Source organism: Leucopleurus acutus (genome assembly GCF_964270905.1).
Source record: "Leucopleurus acutus genome assembly, chromosome: 3".
Classification (NCBI taxonomy): domain Eukaryota; kingdom Metazoa; phylum Chordata; class Mammalia; order Artiodactyla; family Delphinidae; genus Leucopleurus; species Leucopleurus acutus.
The window spans coordinates 110407434-110427895 of NC_139145.1; the positions used below are offsets into that span (position 1 = coordinate 110407434).

The 20462-nt window shown below is 35.7% G+C and overlaps 1 protein-coding gene across 1 annotated transcript in view; it reads right to left on the reverse strand.

Annotated features, from left to right (window-relative positions):
- XRCC4 (X-ray repair cross complementing 4) overlaps positions 1-20462 on the reverse strand; it is a 258879-nt gene that overhangs the window by 220753 nt on the left and 17664 nt on the right. The window contains exons 2-3 of the mRNA XM_082836066.1: positions 10678-10826; positions 3723-3898 (exon numbers count right to left, since the gene is read on the reverse strand). Coding sequence (XP_082692192.1) covers positions 3723-3898; positions 10678-10816 — 315 coding nt within the window. The 5' untranslated portion in view covers positions 10817-10826. The remainder of the gene's footprint in view (positions 1-3722; positions 3899-10677; positions 10827-20462) is intronic.

Sequence of the window (20462 nt, forward strand, 5' to 3'; positions counted from 1 at the left end):
TTTTATAGTGTCTGGTCTTAACATTTAGGTCTCGAATCCATTTTGAGTTTATTTTTGTGTATGGTGTTAGGGAGTGTTCTAATTTCATGCTTTTACATGTAGCTGTCCAGTTTTCCCAGCACCACTTATTGAAGAGACTGTCTTTTCTCCATTGTATATCTTTGCCTCCTTTGTCATAGATTAGTTGACCATAGGTGCGTGGATTTATCTCTGGGCTTTCTATCTTGTTCCATTGATCTATGTTTCTGTTTTTGTACCAGTACCATATTGTCTTGATTACTGTAGCTTTGTAGTATAGTCTGAAGTCAGGGAGTCTGATTCCTCCAGCTCCATGTTTTTCCCTCAAGACTGTTTGGCTATTCGGGGTCTTTTTTGTCTCCATACAAATTTTAAGATTTTTTGTTCTAGTTCTGTAAAAAATGCCATTGGTAATTTGATGGGGATTGCATTGAATCTGTAGATTGCTTTGGGTAGCATAGTCATTTTCACAATATTGATTCTTCCAATCCAAGAACATGGTATATCTCTCCATCTGTTGGTATCATCTTTAATTTCTTTCATCAGTGTCTTATAGTTTTCTGCATACAGGTATTTTGTCTCCCCCCAGGGTTACTCTTATAAAAAAAATTAGGTCTTTTTTACATGGCTCATGAATGAAAATGTTTTCTGAAGGAACAGAGCAAATTATGAGAGAAGAAGACTTTTTTTTTTTTTTTTTTTTTTGCGGTACGCGGGCCTCTCACTGTTGTGGCCTCTCCCGTTGCTGAGCACAGGCTCCGGACGCGCAGGCTCAGTGGCCATGGCTCACAGGCCCAGCCGCTCCGCGTCATGTGGGATCTTCCTGGACCGGGGCACGAACCCGTGTCCCCTGCATCGGCAGGCAGACTCTCAACCACTGCGCCACCAGGGAAGCCCAGGAAGACATTTTTAATTAAGATGTATTATTTGCATGACAAAGTATATACTGCAAAATCCATATGAACTGTAAAAGGCAGAGCGAAAAGAGTGACACAAAGTACATGATAATCTCTTGAGTAGGCAACAGTACTTATTGTGAAGAGATAATGAGTTCTAAATGCTTGTACTAGAGTATGCTGTCATCCAGAACAATCTACTGCCAACTGAAGTGTCCTGGTGATGGAGCAGGAAGGGTCCCAGAGGTTTGTACTGTACGGAGAAAAAGAGTTAGCGTCCAACTGGCCATTCAACATTTATCCCAATGAGAATTAAGCTAAAATTAGAAGTCTATGTTATCTGTAAGGAAAAGCCAATGAGAGCAAAAATGAAATTTTGAGTATTATGAGCTCAAAACCAATCTCATGAAAATTATAGATCCATCCCTCAAAAAGAATGTATATAAACGTCAACATACACATTATACATATTAAATATTTCATTGCTTTGGAAATGGACAATTAAAACACAAGGTAATATTTCAAAAAAAACAGGTCTTCTTGAATATAAAAATTAGTAGTTATTTCCTTTTTAAAAATAGGAAAAAAAGGAGAAAATTTGATAGAAATGTAAATTTCAAATAAGTCATATGACTTGAATACTCAAAATGTTCAAATTATGCAGTGATCTTCAACACAGAATTAGACACATAAAACTTTTTGAATTGATGACAACAAATGCCCAAAAACCCTGACTCTAAGAGGTATGAAACTGGTAGCTAATGTACTTAGAACTCATGGAATATTCTTTGTCATGGGAGAGTAACCTTATGTCAACAACAGAACAGAATTCACTATAACCTTTTGAGGTGAATCTATGTTCATTCTTTTCTTCTAAGTGTAGGAGGTCATTTTTGGCAACAATCAGACATCTGTGTCATCAAGGAATGGATTACAAACTCCTTTTAAAGTTTTAGGTCATCCAAAGCAAAATTAGCCTTAAAAAGTATTCTGCCATGTTTCCAATTGTCTGCATATTTTTGCCAGCAGATGAATTTAAAAGATACTGTCACTCTGAAATTCAATTTGCAGAAGCACATCCTACAGCACTAGAAGATTCCCACGGAAATTTGGCCAAATAAACTTGTGATTTTCATCTGCATCCGTAAGGCTGACTGTAGCACCTCATACTGAAAGTTTTATCTCATTCAAACATCCAAAAATATCTCTCAAGTAAGCCAAGTCATGAACTCCTCCTCAACAAACCATTCTGAAAGTAGCCTTTCTTTTTCTCATACGCAAATTAATAAGTGAATAAATAGTGAGGCAGGAATCTAAACTGCATTGTAGTGCTTTAGGGCATATTTGTTAGGGAACCAACACTCATCTGCCTTACTAGGAATCTCTTAATCTGTTTCTATTTTTTTGAGAAAACCTGTTGAAAAGCTAGTGGTTCAAGCCTTTGGCTCTGATAAAGTTGATTAATATCAGGGTAGTAAGCAAGCTATCTTTCAGGATTATTGTCACGGTTTTTGAGTCTGATACATGCCAAGCCAGCTGTAAACAACTGAAGTCATGAGGACTTTCTTCACAAAGGCAGCAAGATCCGATGTATCGCTAAGCATGTCAAGTACTCCATCCAAACCCTCCTTTTCACCATGTCAAAGATACCAAAAGCCTTTCAGGTACCCAAAAGTACTCTCACACTCTTAATTTGTTATGCACCAGTGTAACACAACACATATGAAAACCAGAAACTGGAGGCATGAAATAATGTTAGTCATTACATACATATGCTTGTTGAGTGGGAAATGGTATTATAACCAATTTGACAATGATCTGCTTCAAAATATTAGAAGAAACAGTCAGCAGTTCCATAGTATATAACATCATTTGATTGTACTTGAGCCACAGGAAAGAGTATTTTGCGATAAATAACAAAATTTCAGTAGTCAGTTCAAACCTTACCCTAATTTAAATTATCATCTTAAGAACCTCAGCTTATTGAAACTTACATAAATTGGCAGCTAAGTACTATAAGTATGTATCTTCTAAACAATTAAGAATAATTCTAAATTTTTCAGAAACAATTACTGAAGCCAGGCTCTGTATTATTCTATACAGGATAATATATATTTCAAATTAATGATTCCATCTGTTGCTTCAAATGTTTCTCTAATTGGTGAAATCCCTTTAATCATTCTGAATTAAAGATTTTTTTTAAAAGAATTTTTTAAACTCAATTTACTTCCGGCACAAACTGTTCAATAACTGTCTCTAAATTTAAGAAAGCTTGGGTTGAAAGTTATTTCTTTCTATTTTAATACTTCTAAGTTTGATAATATAAATAAAATACCTTAATTTCTAATCAAATGTCTTACTACACTTATCTATATAATTTTGTAATTGCAAATACATGCTAATAAAGAAGAAAATAGGTTATAATTATTAAATATTCAAAGAAAAATATATTATTTTCTTTCTCAAAAATCAGTATTTCCCCAAACTCATTTCAGTAAGCCTTGTCTCATGGTCTAAAACTTCTGACACCACTTTTCATACTGCTCATTCGTGTAATTATCTCAATAATACTTAGTCTTAAAGCATTAAAAATGAAATATATTTTCCAATAGTTTTTTTCACAATTCATTAACATAAAGCATTTAATGACTATAACTTTGAAGCATTTTTCCAACTTGGAAACCAAGTACTTTTTAAACTTTTGTTTCTGAGCTATTCTGGGAATAATATGCTAGTTACTTAAATAATTTCTCAATAAGTATTCTCTAACATTTTACCAATTATAACATTATGGAAAGTTTTACTTACTGAAACATCTTTCAAGTTTTTCTCAAAGGAGAAGTGACAAGACTCTTTCGAAAAATTAAACTTGTATGTGTCAGTTGGTCCTGCTCCTGACACCAGTGCTTTTCTCAGTTCATCAACATATTTCTCTTTTTCCATTGCCATGTCATCAGCTTCTTGGGAAATCTTTGATTCACAAACTATGAGAAACAGTAATAAAAGCCTTATTTACTTGAAAATAAATTCTAAACCTAAGAATAAACATATTTACCTGTTGCTACTAATTTATTACTTATGTAACAGAAATTTAAACAAAAAGTAAAATCAATGTCTGCACCACACATTTTTAAGTCAAATTATACCTTTTAACTGAACTAGCAATCTTTGAGACATTAATTTAGTCTCACATCTCATTGGAAAGCATTAGACTCCTTGTGTTCTTTCTCTGTCCTCAGATCAAATACATGGATTATAAGTTACCACAGAAAGAACCGTCTTATGTACCTGCTCCTAGGTCATAGCAATTATTTCCTATAATGATTAATAAGCTCAATATTTTAAAACATCTTTCTTCCTTGCCTCAATTATTAAAGAGATTAAATAGTCTATAGTCTATTTCTCACTCACATGGGCAGAGTCAAATTAAAGTAAAAATGGAGTTCATTCTTCTCATCTCATTATGTGCCAACAATAAAAATGGTAGATGAAGGGAGTCGATGAGGAAGGAAAGGGAAGGGAATTAATATTTATTGTCTCCTCTATGGCTTGCATTATATTATATATCTGGCTTCCAATTCTCTCATCTAGGTACGTTTAAAGCTGATGTTTTACTCATCCGTAGAGATTTTTACTTCAATGATTACATGTTCAATTTTAGATATCCTCTGTTTCTTTTTCATAATATCTTGTTCTTGCCACACCCTTCTTTTCAATATTTGAAGGATTTAAATATATTTAAGATCTCATTCAGATCACTCTCTTTGCGTGGTTCCTAGGGTATGAATGCCATTTCTTCTAGCTGCTGACACATTCTTGCTCTGCCTTTTTTCCTTTCCTGCTTTGTGAGGTGTGAACATGACTCTCCTCTAGCCAGAGTATCAAGTGCTCTGGACAGCAGAAAGTCTTCATTTAAGACTTTACTTATTTATTTTTTTAAATAAATTTATTTATTTATTTTATTTTTGGCTGCGTTGGGTCTTCACTGCACGCGGGCTGTTCTCTGGTTGTGGTGAGTGGGGGTTACTCTTCGTTGTGGTGTGTGGCCTTCTCATTGCAGTGGCTTCTCTTGTTGTGGAGCACAGGCTCTAGGCGCGCGGGCTTCAGTAGTTGTGGCACGTGGGCTCAGTAGCTGTGGCTCATGAGCTCTAGAGCGCAGGCTCAGTAGTTGTGGCGCATGGGCTTAGTTGCTCCGCGGCATGTGGGATCTTCCCCCACCAGGGATCGAACCCGTGTCCCCTGCGTTGGCAGGCGGATTCTTAACCACTGTGCCACCAGGGAAGCCCTTCATTTAAGGCTTTAAATGAAGGTTGCTGGTTGGCCTTTCTTGTAGTCCCTACAGGTTTCACCAGTTCTGGACCAGTTTTGAAAGTTAATTTCTTCACTTGGTTTTTATACTTGTGGCAAATTTAAGACAGCTCAAATTTAAACCCCCCACCCTCACACTTATAAAACACAGACAGGATTCTGATTTCTGTTAGGACTTTTAATTTACTCATAACCCTTAGTGACTACTCTGATTCTACAACTCCAAGCCAGAGTAATTTTTTGTCTGTTTTTTTAAAGATTTTATTAACAGGATCACTTCCAGGTTACTTTCTTTATCTTTAGAGATAAAGAAATTCCTTAAGAGGCCTGCAGTCTCAACAGGCCACTCCACTCAGGTATTACAACCACAGTCGCTTAGATGTGTATCTAGTTCAGATATTCCATGAACTGATAGTTCTTTAGTTCCCATTAACCACTTCGGTTTTCAGATACCTCTTCACACATGGCACCTGGGGATTCCCTTTCTTACATTCAAAGGCTGCAATGTGTCTGTTTATTTGCTTTTAAAATTACAAGATTTAATCTAATATTTATTTGGAATGTACGTATGGTTGGGTGGTTTCCTGTATCAACTCAGGATACCACAATGATGAAAGACTCATACGGTTCTATACTTTTTTACTTAAAGGTTACATTTATCTATTTTATTCCTTACAACACTGAAAGATAGATATTCTCATTTTACAAATGACAAAAGTGAGGCTCAGAGAGATCAAGTAATGGTCTAGGGTCATGAAGTAGGTAAGTGGTAAAACTGGGGTCATACTTATATCTCTCTGGTTGTTCTGGTTTGAGGTGAAGCAGAGATATGGGACATTAGCTAAATTATTTACTTCCATAATATTAAAAAAACACACTGGTATGAAATAATATAGAAACAATAAAATCTTGATTAAAGAATCCCTAAAAATATAACAGCTTTGCATAACGTTGGTCCATGTGCTATCAAGGGTCTGGAAGCCCCATGACAGGCAATGAGGAAGAGAGTCCAGGAATGCATCCATATATTTTTCCTGATCAGTTTTTGATAAATTCTAATATTGAAATATGAGTCTCAACACAGCCTTTGAAAAAAGGTAAGAATAAAAATATGCTTGTGTAATTTTACAGCTTCTAAAATACTTCAACATATTTTTTTCTCTCTCTGAAGCACATGCATATTTAAGATGATCACCACTATCAAATCTATTGACCTTTCAAATACCCTATTAGCTCTTCTGAAAAAACATAAAAGTAAGAAGGCAAATGCATCTTATCTGAGGAATAATTTCATATTCTGTGTTTGGATAATTTTGAAGAGTTATAAGTATCTAGAGAGAGAAATTATTTCTCAGAGAAATAGGAAATAATCTGTAGAAACTATCTTTAATGCAACTATAGAAAAACTTATAAGAAAACATGCAAAAAAATAAATGATACAAATGAACTTCTTTACAAAATAGAAAGAGACTCACAGACTTCAAAAACAAATTTATTGTTACCAAAGGGGAAAGGTAGGATGGGGGGGATAAATTAGGAGTTTGGGATTAACATATACACACTACTATATATAAAATAGCTAACCAACAAGGCCCTACTGTATGGCACAGGGAACTCAATATTCTGTAATAACCTATATGGGAAAAGAATCTGAAAAAGAATGGATATATGTATATGTATAACTGAATCACTTTGTAGTACACCTGAAACTAACACAACATTGTAAATCAACTATACTCCAATATAAAATAAATATATTAAAAAAATAATAAAGTATGTCTACTGATAAAACATTTAGTAAAAAGTATTCTAAATTTCATTACAATGAAAAGATGCCTGTCTGAAAATACTTATAGAATTTATTGATTCAATTCATTTAGTCCAAAAATGCTTAATGAGCATTTACTATGTGCCAGGCACTATTCTAGGCATGAGGGATACAATCATTAGACAAAAATGCCAGCCTTATGGAGCCTTGATTCAAGTGCTGACATCTTAGATAACCTTTCAGATACCCTCTTAGTATGTTACTCCATCTGTGAATGCTGCATTGGTTAGTGTTTCAAAATATTTCATTCTTGAGAGGAAAAAAACATGTGAAAGGAAATTATTTCTATTTGTGCCTCTCCTTTAAAAAATATGTTTTGTAAAAAAAGGTATTAGTTTAAGAAGAAAAATTTACTTGAACATTTCCTATAACAGCCAATGTGAAATTCTGACTGCCTATTTAGAACTTCAATCCTAGAAAAACAATTTGGTCACCGGTTTTGAATTTTGTGCTGCAGGAAGCACAGCTGTAAGCAGTCAATGCTCCTTTAAAAACTTCAGTGACCAGGGATAAAAGCCATGAAAATAATAAAATTCAGCAAGGATACAGATGAGCAACATAATATGGCATAAAAAGTGAGCAGGCCAACATGACCAAAAAGCAAGCAATTGTTCTCAGGCAGGTAGAATCCAAGAAAGCATCACTTTAACACCATTTATGGGTAGGTGAAGATGTAAGTAAGGAAAGAAAATTCTTTACTTTGGATCCTTATGTATAATGAACCAAAAGACTGCATATCCTAAGTTTGTGTCAGAGCTGAGAAGACACACAGACGTAATAAGTCATCATATCACGGACCCACTTTTCTACTTCATTCTTTAAAAATCATTTTTCTACTGAGCTCTGTCACATAATCTCCATATAGGTCACCAAACATATCAGTGTTTAGAACAAATATAGGTGGATATAATTATTTGATAATAAATGCATTAAAAAGTTTAATTTACTCTTCAATGAACTTTACCCCAGAGATGGGTGATATAAGTTTCTTACCGCTGACTGCAATTCTTATGAAAGTCAAATAACAGTCATCGATCATTAACCCACTTTGTGACTTAACCCTGTGATATAATCCTCTATAATGTTGAAGTGATGATAGACCACATGATAATTAGACCCCAAAACATTCATTAGATAAAACACTGCTAATGGAAAAGAAATCAGTGAGTTTAGTGTGTGGGAGATTAAAAGGAACCCCACATCCTTTTAATTTCACTCAAATGAAAAGAGAAAAAAAATTATCCAAATTGAAGGTTGCAGAAATCAAAAAGTTGTACAAAAAACAGGATGAGGTATAGGAAGGAAATTCATTTTCATGTTTCAATTATTTAATTGTTTCAATTTCTTAATTATCTTATTGTCTATCTGTAAAGTGCCAAACCAAATTATATTTATGTATAAGACTTAACTAAACATGGAAACAATGTTATATTATTTGATTACGTATTTTGTCCCTGAAATTCACACGTGAGTAATAAAAGGCATTAAACATTTGTGAGATTTAAAACTTCAATATCTTTGAAAATAAATGACCAGATCCAGTGCACTATAAAATTTTCTGTTTGAAAGCTTGTTCAGTACAGGAAGCCAAAAGATTAACAATCCACCAAGGGATACAGAAGTTTGATATCACATTTTTGTCACACTAAATTTCATTAGCTGAAAAACAAATGGTAAAACATACTGCATTTATGATCAACGCCAACAAGTAAATATGAAACTGGAGTTTTCATTAAAATATATGCTAATTCTAAAATGAGTAGTTTCCTTTCTTCTTTTTCCTAACCAATTTTATATATTTCAGGCATCCTTTCATTCTTTCTTTCAGAGAATATCCATCAAGGCATGTATGTCCTATGTACTGATAGAAATACTTATGAACAGTGGTTGGCAAATCAGATGTGTACTTTGCTCTCAATGAATGTAGGCTAGTGAAACAATATTCATGTTAACAATATTAAGAACAACTGCCAGCACATTTTGTATGACATAAACAAAATGTTCCATAAATGTAAAGTTAACTTAAATTTCTGGTTAAATTAAGATTTAACCACGGTATTCTTTTTCTTTTCCCAGTCCTTAATGATATAAAAAAAAATTCAAACAACGTATTATTGTTCTTTGTCCTGGTGAATGAGGTTTACTGACTACATCAAAATTTAATATTTTTCTTTGATAATTAAGGTTCTTAAAATACCTCAAGGTCATTCGTCTGACCACAACTTCTTGTTATACAGAATAAACCATCTGTTAATTGGAAATATCTAAGTTATAAATTCCTTACATACAACCAACCACATCACCTAGGACCCGCCTCCTGGGCTGTGCTGTTGGAACTGCTCTTTTCTCCCTGAAAACTGGCATTAGACTACTGCCATGGTCTTCAACCCTGTGTACCATTTACCCCAAAACAGAGTTATTGTCGCTTGGGTATACCTTCACCAGCATACATAGAGCTAACCTGACAAATTTTCCTCCAGTCCTGCACTGCAATAACCAACCAACCACTGAATTCTCTTACATAGAAATTTACAGCTTAAATAGATACCATAACAGGTACTACAAACATTATCCTTGAAATTTCTTTATTTTACAGTAATACTTATATTACCATTCCTCATTCTCTGTCATAAAAAAATGAGTAATAAAAACCAAAACCCTGTAAATACAAATTCAGTTTGACTACATTGTATAACAGAATTTGTAACACTCAAGAAGAAAACAAAACTTCACAATGTATTGTGATTTTAAAAGGTGATATAATAATTATTACAGTAATAAATTTTAGGGGAATATTTCAAAAGTTGATAGAAGATACAAATAGCACATAAATTAACATGACAAAATTATTTTACCTAAAACATCATTTACAACATAACTCTAGAAATGACTATTTCATAACTGTAGAAATAGCTTTTTAAATCTTTCAATAAAACACTTTAGAAGTATATTATCAACAAAATTTTGCTATATGAGTAAAACATAATTCTAGATATTTTGACTTTACACCTGCAATGTTCCATAAATGATTTCAGGGTCATTAACCTCTTTAAAAAGATTATTACCAAAGATAAAAAAAGCAAAAGTCTATTTCATAAAATAACAGCCAAAATCCCATAAATGGGTTTGAACTTTGGTTTACAAAGTTTTAGGCTATTAGTTCTGCTTCATTTTGTTACAAATGTAGTACATGTTCACTGGAAAATAATTCAACAATATAAGTATATGAAATAAAAAGAAAACCACCACCACCCCACTCTCCCAAGCCTTGGCCCAGCCAATCCACCTTCCTGTGCCTCCCAATATTTCCCTGGGGTCCTAAGAAAAGATACATATAAAAAGTACTATTTATGTTTTGTATAAAGAGATCATTTTAAAAACTCTGACCAACTCCAAGAACTAAGACTCAAATGGTTATTTCTCTATCCTTCTATTGATATTACTTACAGAAAATAATATTAATATTACAAATCTGTGTGTAAATCAGACAGCAATAACAAGTAAAAGCAATCATGTTCATTTTAACTAATATCTATTAAAGAAACACTTTAATTTGAAGTATCACTGAGGACTGAAGAATAGCACATTATTGAAATTTTTCTTTAAAAAATTTGCTTTTAACATTACCTGTCCCAGTCCATGCTGACTGACCATCAGTAAGTGTAATAACAAAACCAGATCCTAGTGTTTTTTCCCAAGCAACTTGTAGAAAATGAATTATATCAGGTTCAGAAGCAAGATAGATTCTGTTTACTTTTCTCTCCATTTCTGATCACCTGTTATAAAAGAAAAAAAATATTTTTGCAAGAAATTGTGACTATCAAATAATGATGCTTTCTGTACTGGTCTCTCAGCTATACAAAGCACCAAGGAAACAAGTAAAACAAAAAGCTATATAATAGCCAACCATCAAACTCAGTAAATCACAGTTCTGTTCAATACTGATTCACAATTTTTACAGATAAAAGCAGAGGCTCATAAATGATTTGCCCAAGTTGTGTAGCTGAATAAAAATTACCATCTCCAACAATATGAAGATCACATTTTCCCCAAAGCCTCTTTCTCTACGACAAATAGTCACAAGAACTTGTGTGAGTGATCTGGGAATAATCGCAGGACTGGAATCTGATTATAATTAGTGAGGATAAATTGGATCAAGTTCTTAGTCTCTGTCTGGAGAAAGACTGTGTAAATGAAAAAGGAGAGTAGCATAAAGATTTGGAAAAGAAAATCTCAGAACCCAAGAGTTGGCCATATCTATCACATCTTCTCTAAGAAAGGGGCTCCCAGGACTCACTCTGTCCACTGAGATAGAAGTACCCTGTAATGGAGATGGATTATATCAAGCTATTACAGCCTGAGGCTAATAAACTTTTTGCATTTTTAAAACTTTATATTGAAATATTATACCCAGGCAAAAGTACAGATATCTAAAACCTAACTTGGAAGTTTTATAATTGAGCAAATCCATGTAAGCAGTACCTAGATCAGGAATCAGAACATTACCACCCCAGAACTCATTCTCACAACACCCCTTTTCCAGTCACTGTGTCCCCAAATAACCACTTTCCTAACAGATTAGAATTTTGAGTATCTTTGTACTTTCATGTAGATATAATCATACAGCACATTTTATTTTGTGTCTGGCTTCTTTTATGGAACATTATGTTTCAGAAATGCTTCTTAGAATTGTAGATCATGCTCATAGTTGTATGATATTCCATTATGTGGGTATAGTACAATTTATTTATCCATTCTACTAGCGACAGGCATTTGAGTACTTTCCAGGTTTTGACTAGCATAAATAGTGCTTCCATAAATATGCTAGCAATATCCAGGCTTTTCTGTTGGGCATATACCTATGAGTACATAACCATGAGTGAAATTTCTGGACCAGAGGATATGCATATGTTCAGTTTTAGTAGTACACAGCCAAAAACTTTCTAAAAGGTTTGTACCAATTTAAACACTTGGTATGTCAGTTCTGATCACTCCATATCCTTACAAACATTTCTCATCTTTTTTTTTTTTTTTTTTGCGGTACACGGGCCTCTCACTGTTGTGGCCTCTCCCGTTGCAGAGCACAGGCTCCGGACGCGCAGGCTCAGCAGCCATGGCTCACGGGCCCAGTCGCTCCACAGCATGTGGGATCTTCCTGGACCAGGACACGAACCCGTGTCCCCTGCATGGGCAGGCAGACTCTCATCTTTTTAATTTTAGCCATTTTGGTGGGTATGTAGTATTACACAATGGTTTATTCACATTTCCCTGATAATTAATGATGCTGAGTCCTTTTCATATCTTGATTGTGCATTTCAACATCCTGTTTTGTGGAGTATCTGTTAAATCTTGCTAATGTTTTTATTCAGTTGTATTTTTCTTATTGATGTTCTTACTGATATATTATTTTCTTTTTGTTTTGTTCTTTACTTTTTGGATTATGAATCCTTTTACAGATATATGCACAGTTCTACCATTCTGTAAGTTATCTTTTCACTCTCATAATGGTAACTTTGGATGAAAAGAAGTTCTTAATTTTCATGAAGTTAAAATTTATCAAAATCTGTATGTTATAGTTATACTTTTCTGTACTACTTAAGAACTCTTTGGTCACCAAGATGTTCTCCTATGTTTATCTAAGAGCTTTATAATTGTACCTCCCACACTTAGATCTACAATCCATCTGGAATTGATTTTTGTACATCAATTGTCAGGAGGGGTCAAAATATATTTTTTCCACATGGATATCAAATTGACCAAGTATTATTTATTAAAGACTACCCTTTCCTACTGCAATGCTGTTACTTTTGTCATAAATCATTTGACCGAATATGTGTACAAGGTTCAATTTTTGTTTTGTTCATTCTTTGCAGGTGTGCAATTTCAAATATTATACACTTGGCTTGTCAAGGTTACACTGAATAGTGACTCTGTTACTGTGATCCAGCACATTTATAATCTCTTGCTGACCCTGCCATTTAAAAGTTTAATAAACCTTGCTTCTGAGTATTAAAATCATTTATGTAAAATGTTGAGCAGAACAAGCTCAAGCATAAACTTCTGTGGCTTGCCATTAGAAACAAGCCTCTCTTAGACATCAATCACTACTACTAGGCGGGTGTACTGCTGATACCTCCATTTAAGTCACAAGGATATCAAGATGGTCCTTCGTAAAACCTACTTACTCTGCCAGTCTAGGAGTGCTATTAAAAAAAAGAAAAGAAGGGGCTTCCCTGGTGGCGCAGTGGTTGAGAGTCCGCCTGCCCATGCAGGGGACATGGGTTCGTGCCCCGGTCCGGGAAGATCCCACATGCCACGGAGCGGCTGGGCCCGTAAGCCATGGCTGCTGAGCCTGTGCGTCCAGAGCCTGTGCTCTGCAACGGGAGAGGCCACAACAGTGAGAGGCCCTCGTACAGAAAAGAAAAGAAAAGAAAAGAAAAGAAAAGAAAAGAAGGGGAGGGGAGGGGAAGGGAGGGGAGGGGAGGGAAAAGAAATTAAGACAGACATTTTTCTTAGTGATCCCACTCTCATTTCTACTGATTACAAGTTATTTTCCTATTAATTCGAGAACTATTCTTCCAGTAATTCACCCTAGAATCTTGCCCAGATTGACCTCAAACTTACCAGACTACGATATGCCACATACGATTTAGTTCAAAGCAAAAAACTATATTTTTTCTAATACTGGAATATCCTTTGCCCATTTACACTTCATTAAGAGATACTTAAGCTATAGATGCTAACAAAACTAAAGGAATACCCTAAAAATTACAAATATGCAAAGAAAAAACAATATAAAAAGTCAAAATGAGGAACAAAGCACACATTTCAAAGATGAAAAACTAGAGAATTATTCTTTAATCACATAGCATGAATCTCTTACTAGGTGACCCTAAAAAAGCTAAGAGTATAAAATTGCCTCAAATTTTTATGACCAATATAAATACTATGTTGTGACAATCCAAAGGTAAATTATTAATTGACATTTCATTGATAACTAATAAGTTTTAATAAAAGCCAAATTTTTAAATCATTTTAATTTGCTTTCTCAATTTAAAACTGTTATGTTCTCCTAAATAAAGCATCATATTTTTCTCAATTAACGAATGAATATGAAAATCAAAACAACTCTTTCTGTCAGAACCCTTCACAAAACAAAACTAACTTCTCTATCTTCTGGGGGATGAGAGGCATGCTTAATTATAGAAGGCTAGAGCTGTACTATCTTACAGAAAAAAGCACAAAGAAGCAGAGAAACTTCCAGAATGATAGAAAAACATCTAAAATTAACAGTGTAATGAGATTGCTTCAAGATGGTGGAGTAGAAGGACATGCTCTTACTGCCTCTTGCGAGAGCACCAGAATCACAACTAAATGCTGAACAATCATCGACAGGAAGACACTGGAATTCACCAAAAAAGGTACCACACATCCAAAGACAAAGGAAAAGCCACAATGAGAAGGTAGGAGGGGCACAATCACAATAAAATCAAATCCAATAACTGCTGGGTGGATGACTCACAAACTGGAGAACACTTATACCACAGAAGTCCACCCACTGGAGTGAAGGTTCTGAGCCCCATGTCAGGCTTCCCAACCTGGGGGTCCAGCAATGGGAGGAGGAATTCCTAGAGAATCAGACTTTGAAGGCAGGTGGGATTTGATTGCAGGACTTTGACAGGACTGGGGGAAACAGAGACTCCACTCTTGGAGGGCACACACAAAGTAGTGTGCGCATCGGGGTGCAGGGGAAGGAGCAGTGACCCCACAGGAGATTGAAACAGACCTACCTGCTAGTGTTGGAAAGTCTCCTGCAGAGGCAGGGCGTGGCTGTGTCTTACCGTGAGGACAAGGACACTGGCAGCAGAAGTTCTGGGAAGTACTCCTTGGCATGAGACCTCCCAGAGTCTGCCATTAGCCCCACCAAAGAGCCCAGGTAGGCTCCAGTGTTGGGTCGCCCCAGGCCAAACAACCAACAGGGAGGGAACCCAGCCCCACCTATCAGCAGACAAGTGGATTAAAGTCTTACTGAGCACTGCCCACCTGAGCAACAGCCAGCTCTACCTACCACCAGTCCCTCCCATCAGTAAACTTGCACAAGCTTCTTAGATAGCCTCATCCACCAGAGGGCAGAGAGCAGAAGCAAGAAGAACCACAGTCCTGCAGCATGTGGAACAAAAACCACATTCACAGAAACATAGACAACATGAACAGTCAGACAGATTTGTACCGCATGAAGGAAAAATATAAAACCCAAGAAAAACAACAAAATGAAGTAGAGATAGGCAACCTTCCAAAAAAAGAATTCAGAATAATGATGGTGAAGATGATCCAGGACCTCGGAAAAAGAATGGAGGCAAAGATCGAGAAGATGCAAGAAATGTTTAACAAAGATCGAGAAGAATTAAAAAACAAACAAACAGAGATCAACAATACAATAACTGAAATGAAAACTACACTAGAAGGAATCAATATTAGAATAACTGAGGCAGAAGAACGGATAAGTGACCTGGAAGACAGAATGGTGGAATTCACTGCTGCAGAAAGAATAAAGAAAGAAGAATGAAAAGAAATGAAGACAGCCTAAGAGACCTCTGGGACAACATTAAATGCAACAACATTCACATTATAGGGGTCCCAGAAGGAGAAGAGAGAGAGAAAGGGCCCGAGAAAATATCTGAAGAGATTATAGTCGAAAACTTCCCTAACATGGGAAAGGAAATAGCCACCAAAGTCCAGGAAGTGCATAGAGTCCCATACAGGATAAACCCAAGGAAAAACATGCCAAGACACATAGTAATCAAACTGGCAAAAATTAAAGACAAAAAAAAATTATTAAAAGCAGCAAGGGAAAAACGACAAATAACATACAAGGGAACTCCCATAAGGTTAAGAGCTGATTTCTCAGCAGAAACTCTACAAGCCAGATGGGAGTGGCATGATACACTTAAAGTGATGAAAGGGAAGAACCTACAACCAAGATTACTCTACCTGGCAAGGATCTCATTCAGATTCAATGGAGAAATCAAAAGCTTTACAGACAAGCAAAAGCTAAGAAAATTCAGCACTGCCAAATCAGCTCTACAACAAATGCTAAAGGAACTTCTCTAAGTGGGAAACACAAGAGAAGAAAAGGACCTACAAAAACAAACCCAAAACAATTAAGAAAAATGCTAATAGGAACATACATATCGATAATTACCTTAAACATGAGTGGATTAAATGCTCAAACCAAAAGAAACAGGCTCGCTGAATGGATACAAAAACAAGACCCATCTATATGCTGTCTACAAGAGACCCACTTCAGACCTAGGGACACATACAGACTGAAAGTGAGGGGATGGAAAATGATATTCCATGCAAATGGAAATCAATGAAAGCTGGAGTAGCAAAACTCATATCAGATAAAATAGACTTTAAAATAAAGAATGTTACAAGAGACAAGGAAGGACACTACATAAAGATCAAGGGATCAATCCAAGAAGAAGATATAACAATTATAAAAATATATGCACCCAACATAGGAGCACCTCAATATATAAGGCAACTGCTAACATCTATAAAATAGGAAATCAACAGTAACACAGCAATAGTGGGGGACTTTAACACCTCACTTACAACAATGGACAGATCACCCAAACAGAAAATTAATAAGGAAACACAAGGTTTAAATGACACAACAGACCAGATAGATTTCATTGATATTTATAGGACATTCCATCCAAAAACAGCAGATTACACTTTCTTCTCAAGTACTCACGGAACATTCTCCAGGATAGATTACATCTTGGGTCACAAATCAAGCCTCAGTAAATTTAAGAAAACTGAAATCATATCAAGCATCTCTTCTGACCACAACGCTATGAGATTAGAAATCAATTACAGGGGGAAAAAAACGTAAAAGACACAGACATATGGAGGCTAAACAATACGTTACTAAATAACCAAGAGATCACTGAAGAAATCAAAGAGGAAATTAAAACATACCTAGAGATAAATGGCAATGAAAACACGATGATCCAAAACCTATGGGATGCAGCAAAAGCAGTTCTAAGAGGGAAGTTTATAGCAATACAAGCCTACCTCAAGAAACAAGAAGAATCTTAAATAATCTAACCTTACACCTAAAGGAACTAGAGAAACAACACACAAAACCCAGTTGGCATAAGGAAAGAAATCATAAAGGTAAGAGCAGAAATAAATAAATAGAAACAATAGCAAAGATCAATACAATTAAAAGCTGGTTCTTTGAGAAGATAAACAAAATTGATAAGCCATTAGCCAGACTCATCAAGAAAAAGAGGGAGAGGACTCAAATCAATAAAATTAGAAATGAAAAAGGAGAAGTTACAATAGGCACCACAGAAATACAAAGCATCCTATGAGACTACTACAAGCAATTCTATGCCAATAAAATGGACAACCTGGAAGAAATGGGCAAATTCTTAGAAAGGTATAACCTTCGAAGTCTGAACCAGGAAGAAATACAAAATATGAACAGACCAATCACAAGTAATGAAATTGAAACTGTGACTAAAAATCTTCCAACAAACAAAAGTCCAGGACCAGATGGCTTCACAGGTGAATTCTATCAAACATTTAGAGAAGAGCTAACACCAATCCTTCTCAAACTCTTCCAAAATATTGCAGAGGAAGGAACACTCCCAAATTCATTCTATGAGGCCAACATCACCCTGATACCAAAACCAGACAAAGGTATCACAAAAAAGAGAAAATTATAGACCAATATCACTGATGAACATAGATGCAAAAATCCTCAACAAAATACTAGCAAACAGAATCCACCAACACATTAAAAGGATCATACACCATGATCAAGTGGGATTTATCCCAGGGATGCAAGGATTCTTCAACAGACGCAAGTCAATCAAAGTGATGCACCATATTAACAAATTGAGGAAGAAAAACCATATGATCATCTCAATAGATGCAGAAAAAGCTTTCGAAAGAATTCAACACCCATTTATGATAAAAACTCTCCAGAAAGTGGAAATAGAGGGAACCTACCTCAACATAATAAAGGTTGTATACGACAAACCCACAGCAAATATCATTGTCAATGGTGAAAAACTGAAAGCATTTCCTCAAAGATGAGTAACAAGACAAGGATGTCTACTCTTGCCACTATTATTCAACATAGTTTTGGAAGTCCTAGCCATGGCATTCAGAGAAGAAAAAGAAATAAAAGGAATAAAAATAGGAAAAGAAGAAGTAATACTGTCACTGTTTGCATATGACATGATACACAGAGAAACCTACAGATGCCACCAGAAAACTACTAGAGCTAATCAATGAATTTGGTAAAGTTACAGGATACAAAATTAATGCACAGAAATCTCTTGCACTCCTATACACTAATGACGAAAAATCTGCAAGAGAAATTGAGGAAACATTTCCATTTACCACTGCAACAAAAAGAATAAAATACCTAGGAATAAACCTACCTAGGGAGACAAAAGACCTGTATGCAGAAAACTATAAGACACTGATGAAAGAAATTAAAGATGATACAAACAGATGGAGAGATATACCATGTTCTTGGATTGGAAGAATCAATATTGTGAAAATGACTATACTGCCCAAAGCAATCTACAGATTCAATGCAATCCCCATCAAATTACCAATGGCATTTTTACAGAACTAGAAAAAAATCTTCAAATTCGTATGGAGACACAAAAGACCCTGAATAGCCAAAGCAGTCTTGAGGGGAAAAAACAGAGCAGGAGGAATCAGACTCCCTGGCTTCAGACTACACTACAAAGCTACAGTAATCAAGACAATATGGTACTGGCACAAAAACAGAAATAGAGATCAACAGAACAAGATAGAAAGCCCAGAGATAAACCCATGCACCTATGATCAACTAATCTATGACAAAGGAGGCAAGGATATACAGTGGAGAAAGACAGTCTCTTCAATAAGTGGTGCTGGGAAAACTGGACAGCTGCATGTAAAAGAATGAAATTAGAACACTCCCTAACACCATACACAAAAATAAACTCAAAATGGATTCGAGGGCTTCCCTGGTGGCGCAGTGGTTGAGAGTCTGCCTGCCGATGCAGGGGACACAGGTTCGTGCCCCGGTCCGGGAAGATCCCACATGCTGCGGAGTGGCTAGGCCTGTGATCCATGGCCACTGAGCCTGCACATCCGGAGCCTGTGCTCCACAACAGGAGAGGCCACAACAGTGAGAGGCCCACGTAACCCAAAAAAAAAAAAAAAAAAAAATGGAAATGGATTCGAGACCTAAATGTAAGACCAGACACTATAAAATTCTTAGAAGAAAAGATAGGAAGAACACTCTTTGACATAAATCACAGCAAGATCTTTTTTGACCCATTTCCTAGAGTAATGGAAATAAAAACAAAAATAAACAAATGGGACCTAATGAAACTTCAAAGCTTTTGCACAGCAAAGGAAACTATAAACAAGACAAAAAGACAACCCTCAGAATGGGAGAAAATATTTGCAAATGAATCAATGGACAAAGGATTAATCTCCAAAATATATAAACAGCTCATGCAGCTCAATATTAAAAACACAAACCCAATCCAAAAATGGGCAGAAGACCTAAATAGACATTTCTCAAAAGAAGACATACAGATGGCCAGGAAGCACATGAAAAGCTTCTCAACATCACTAATTATTAGAGAAATGCAAATCAAAACTACAAGGAGGTATCACCTCATACCAGTTAGAATGGGCATGATCAGAAAATCTACAAACAACAAATGCTGGAGAGGGTGTGGAGAAAAGGGAACCCTGTTGCACTGTTGATGGGAATGTAAATTGATACAGCCACTGTGGAGAACAGTATGGAGGTTCCTTAAAAACCTAAAAATAGAATTACCATATGACCCAGCAATCCTGCTACTGGGTATATACCCAGAAAAAAACATAATTCAAAAAGACACGTGCATCCCAATGTTCACTGCAGCACTATTTACAATAGCTAGGTCATGGTAGTAACCTAAATGCCCATCAACAGATGAATGGATAAAGAAAGTGTGGTACATATACACAATGGAATATTACTCAGCCATAAAAAGGAACGAAATTGGGTTATTTGTAGAGACGTGGATGAATCTAGAGACTGTCATACAGAGTGAAGTAAGTCAGAAAGAGAAAAACAAATATCGTATATTAACGCCTATATGTGGAAACTCGAAAAATGGTACAGATGCACGGGTTTGCAGGGCAAAAACTGAGACACAGATGTAGAGCACAAATGTATGGACACGAAAGGGGGAAAGCAGCGTGGGGTGGGGGTAGGGGTGTGATGAACTGGCAGATTGGGACTGACATGTATACACTAAAATGTATAAAATGGACAACTAATAAGAACCTGCTGTATAAAAAAATAAATAAAATAAAATTCCAAAAAAAAAAAA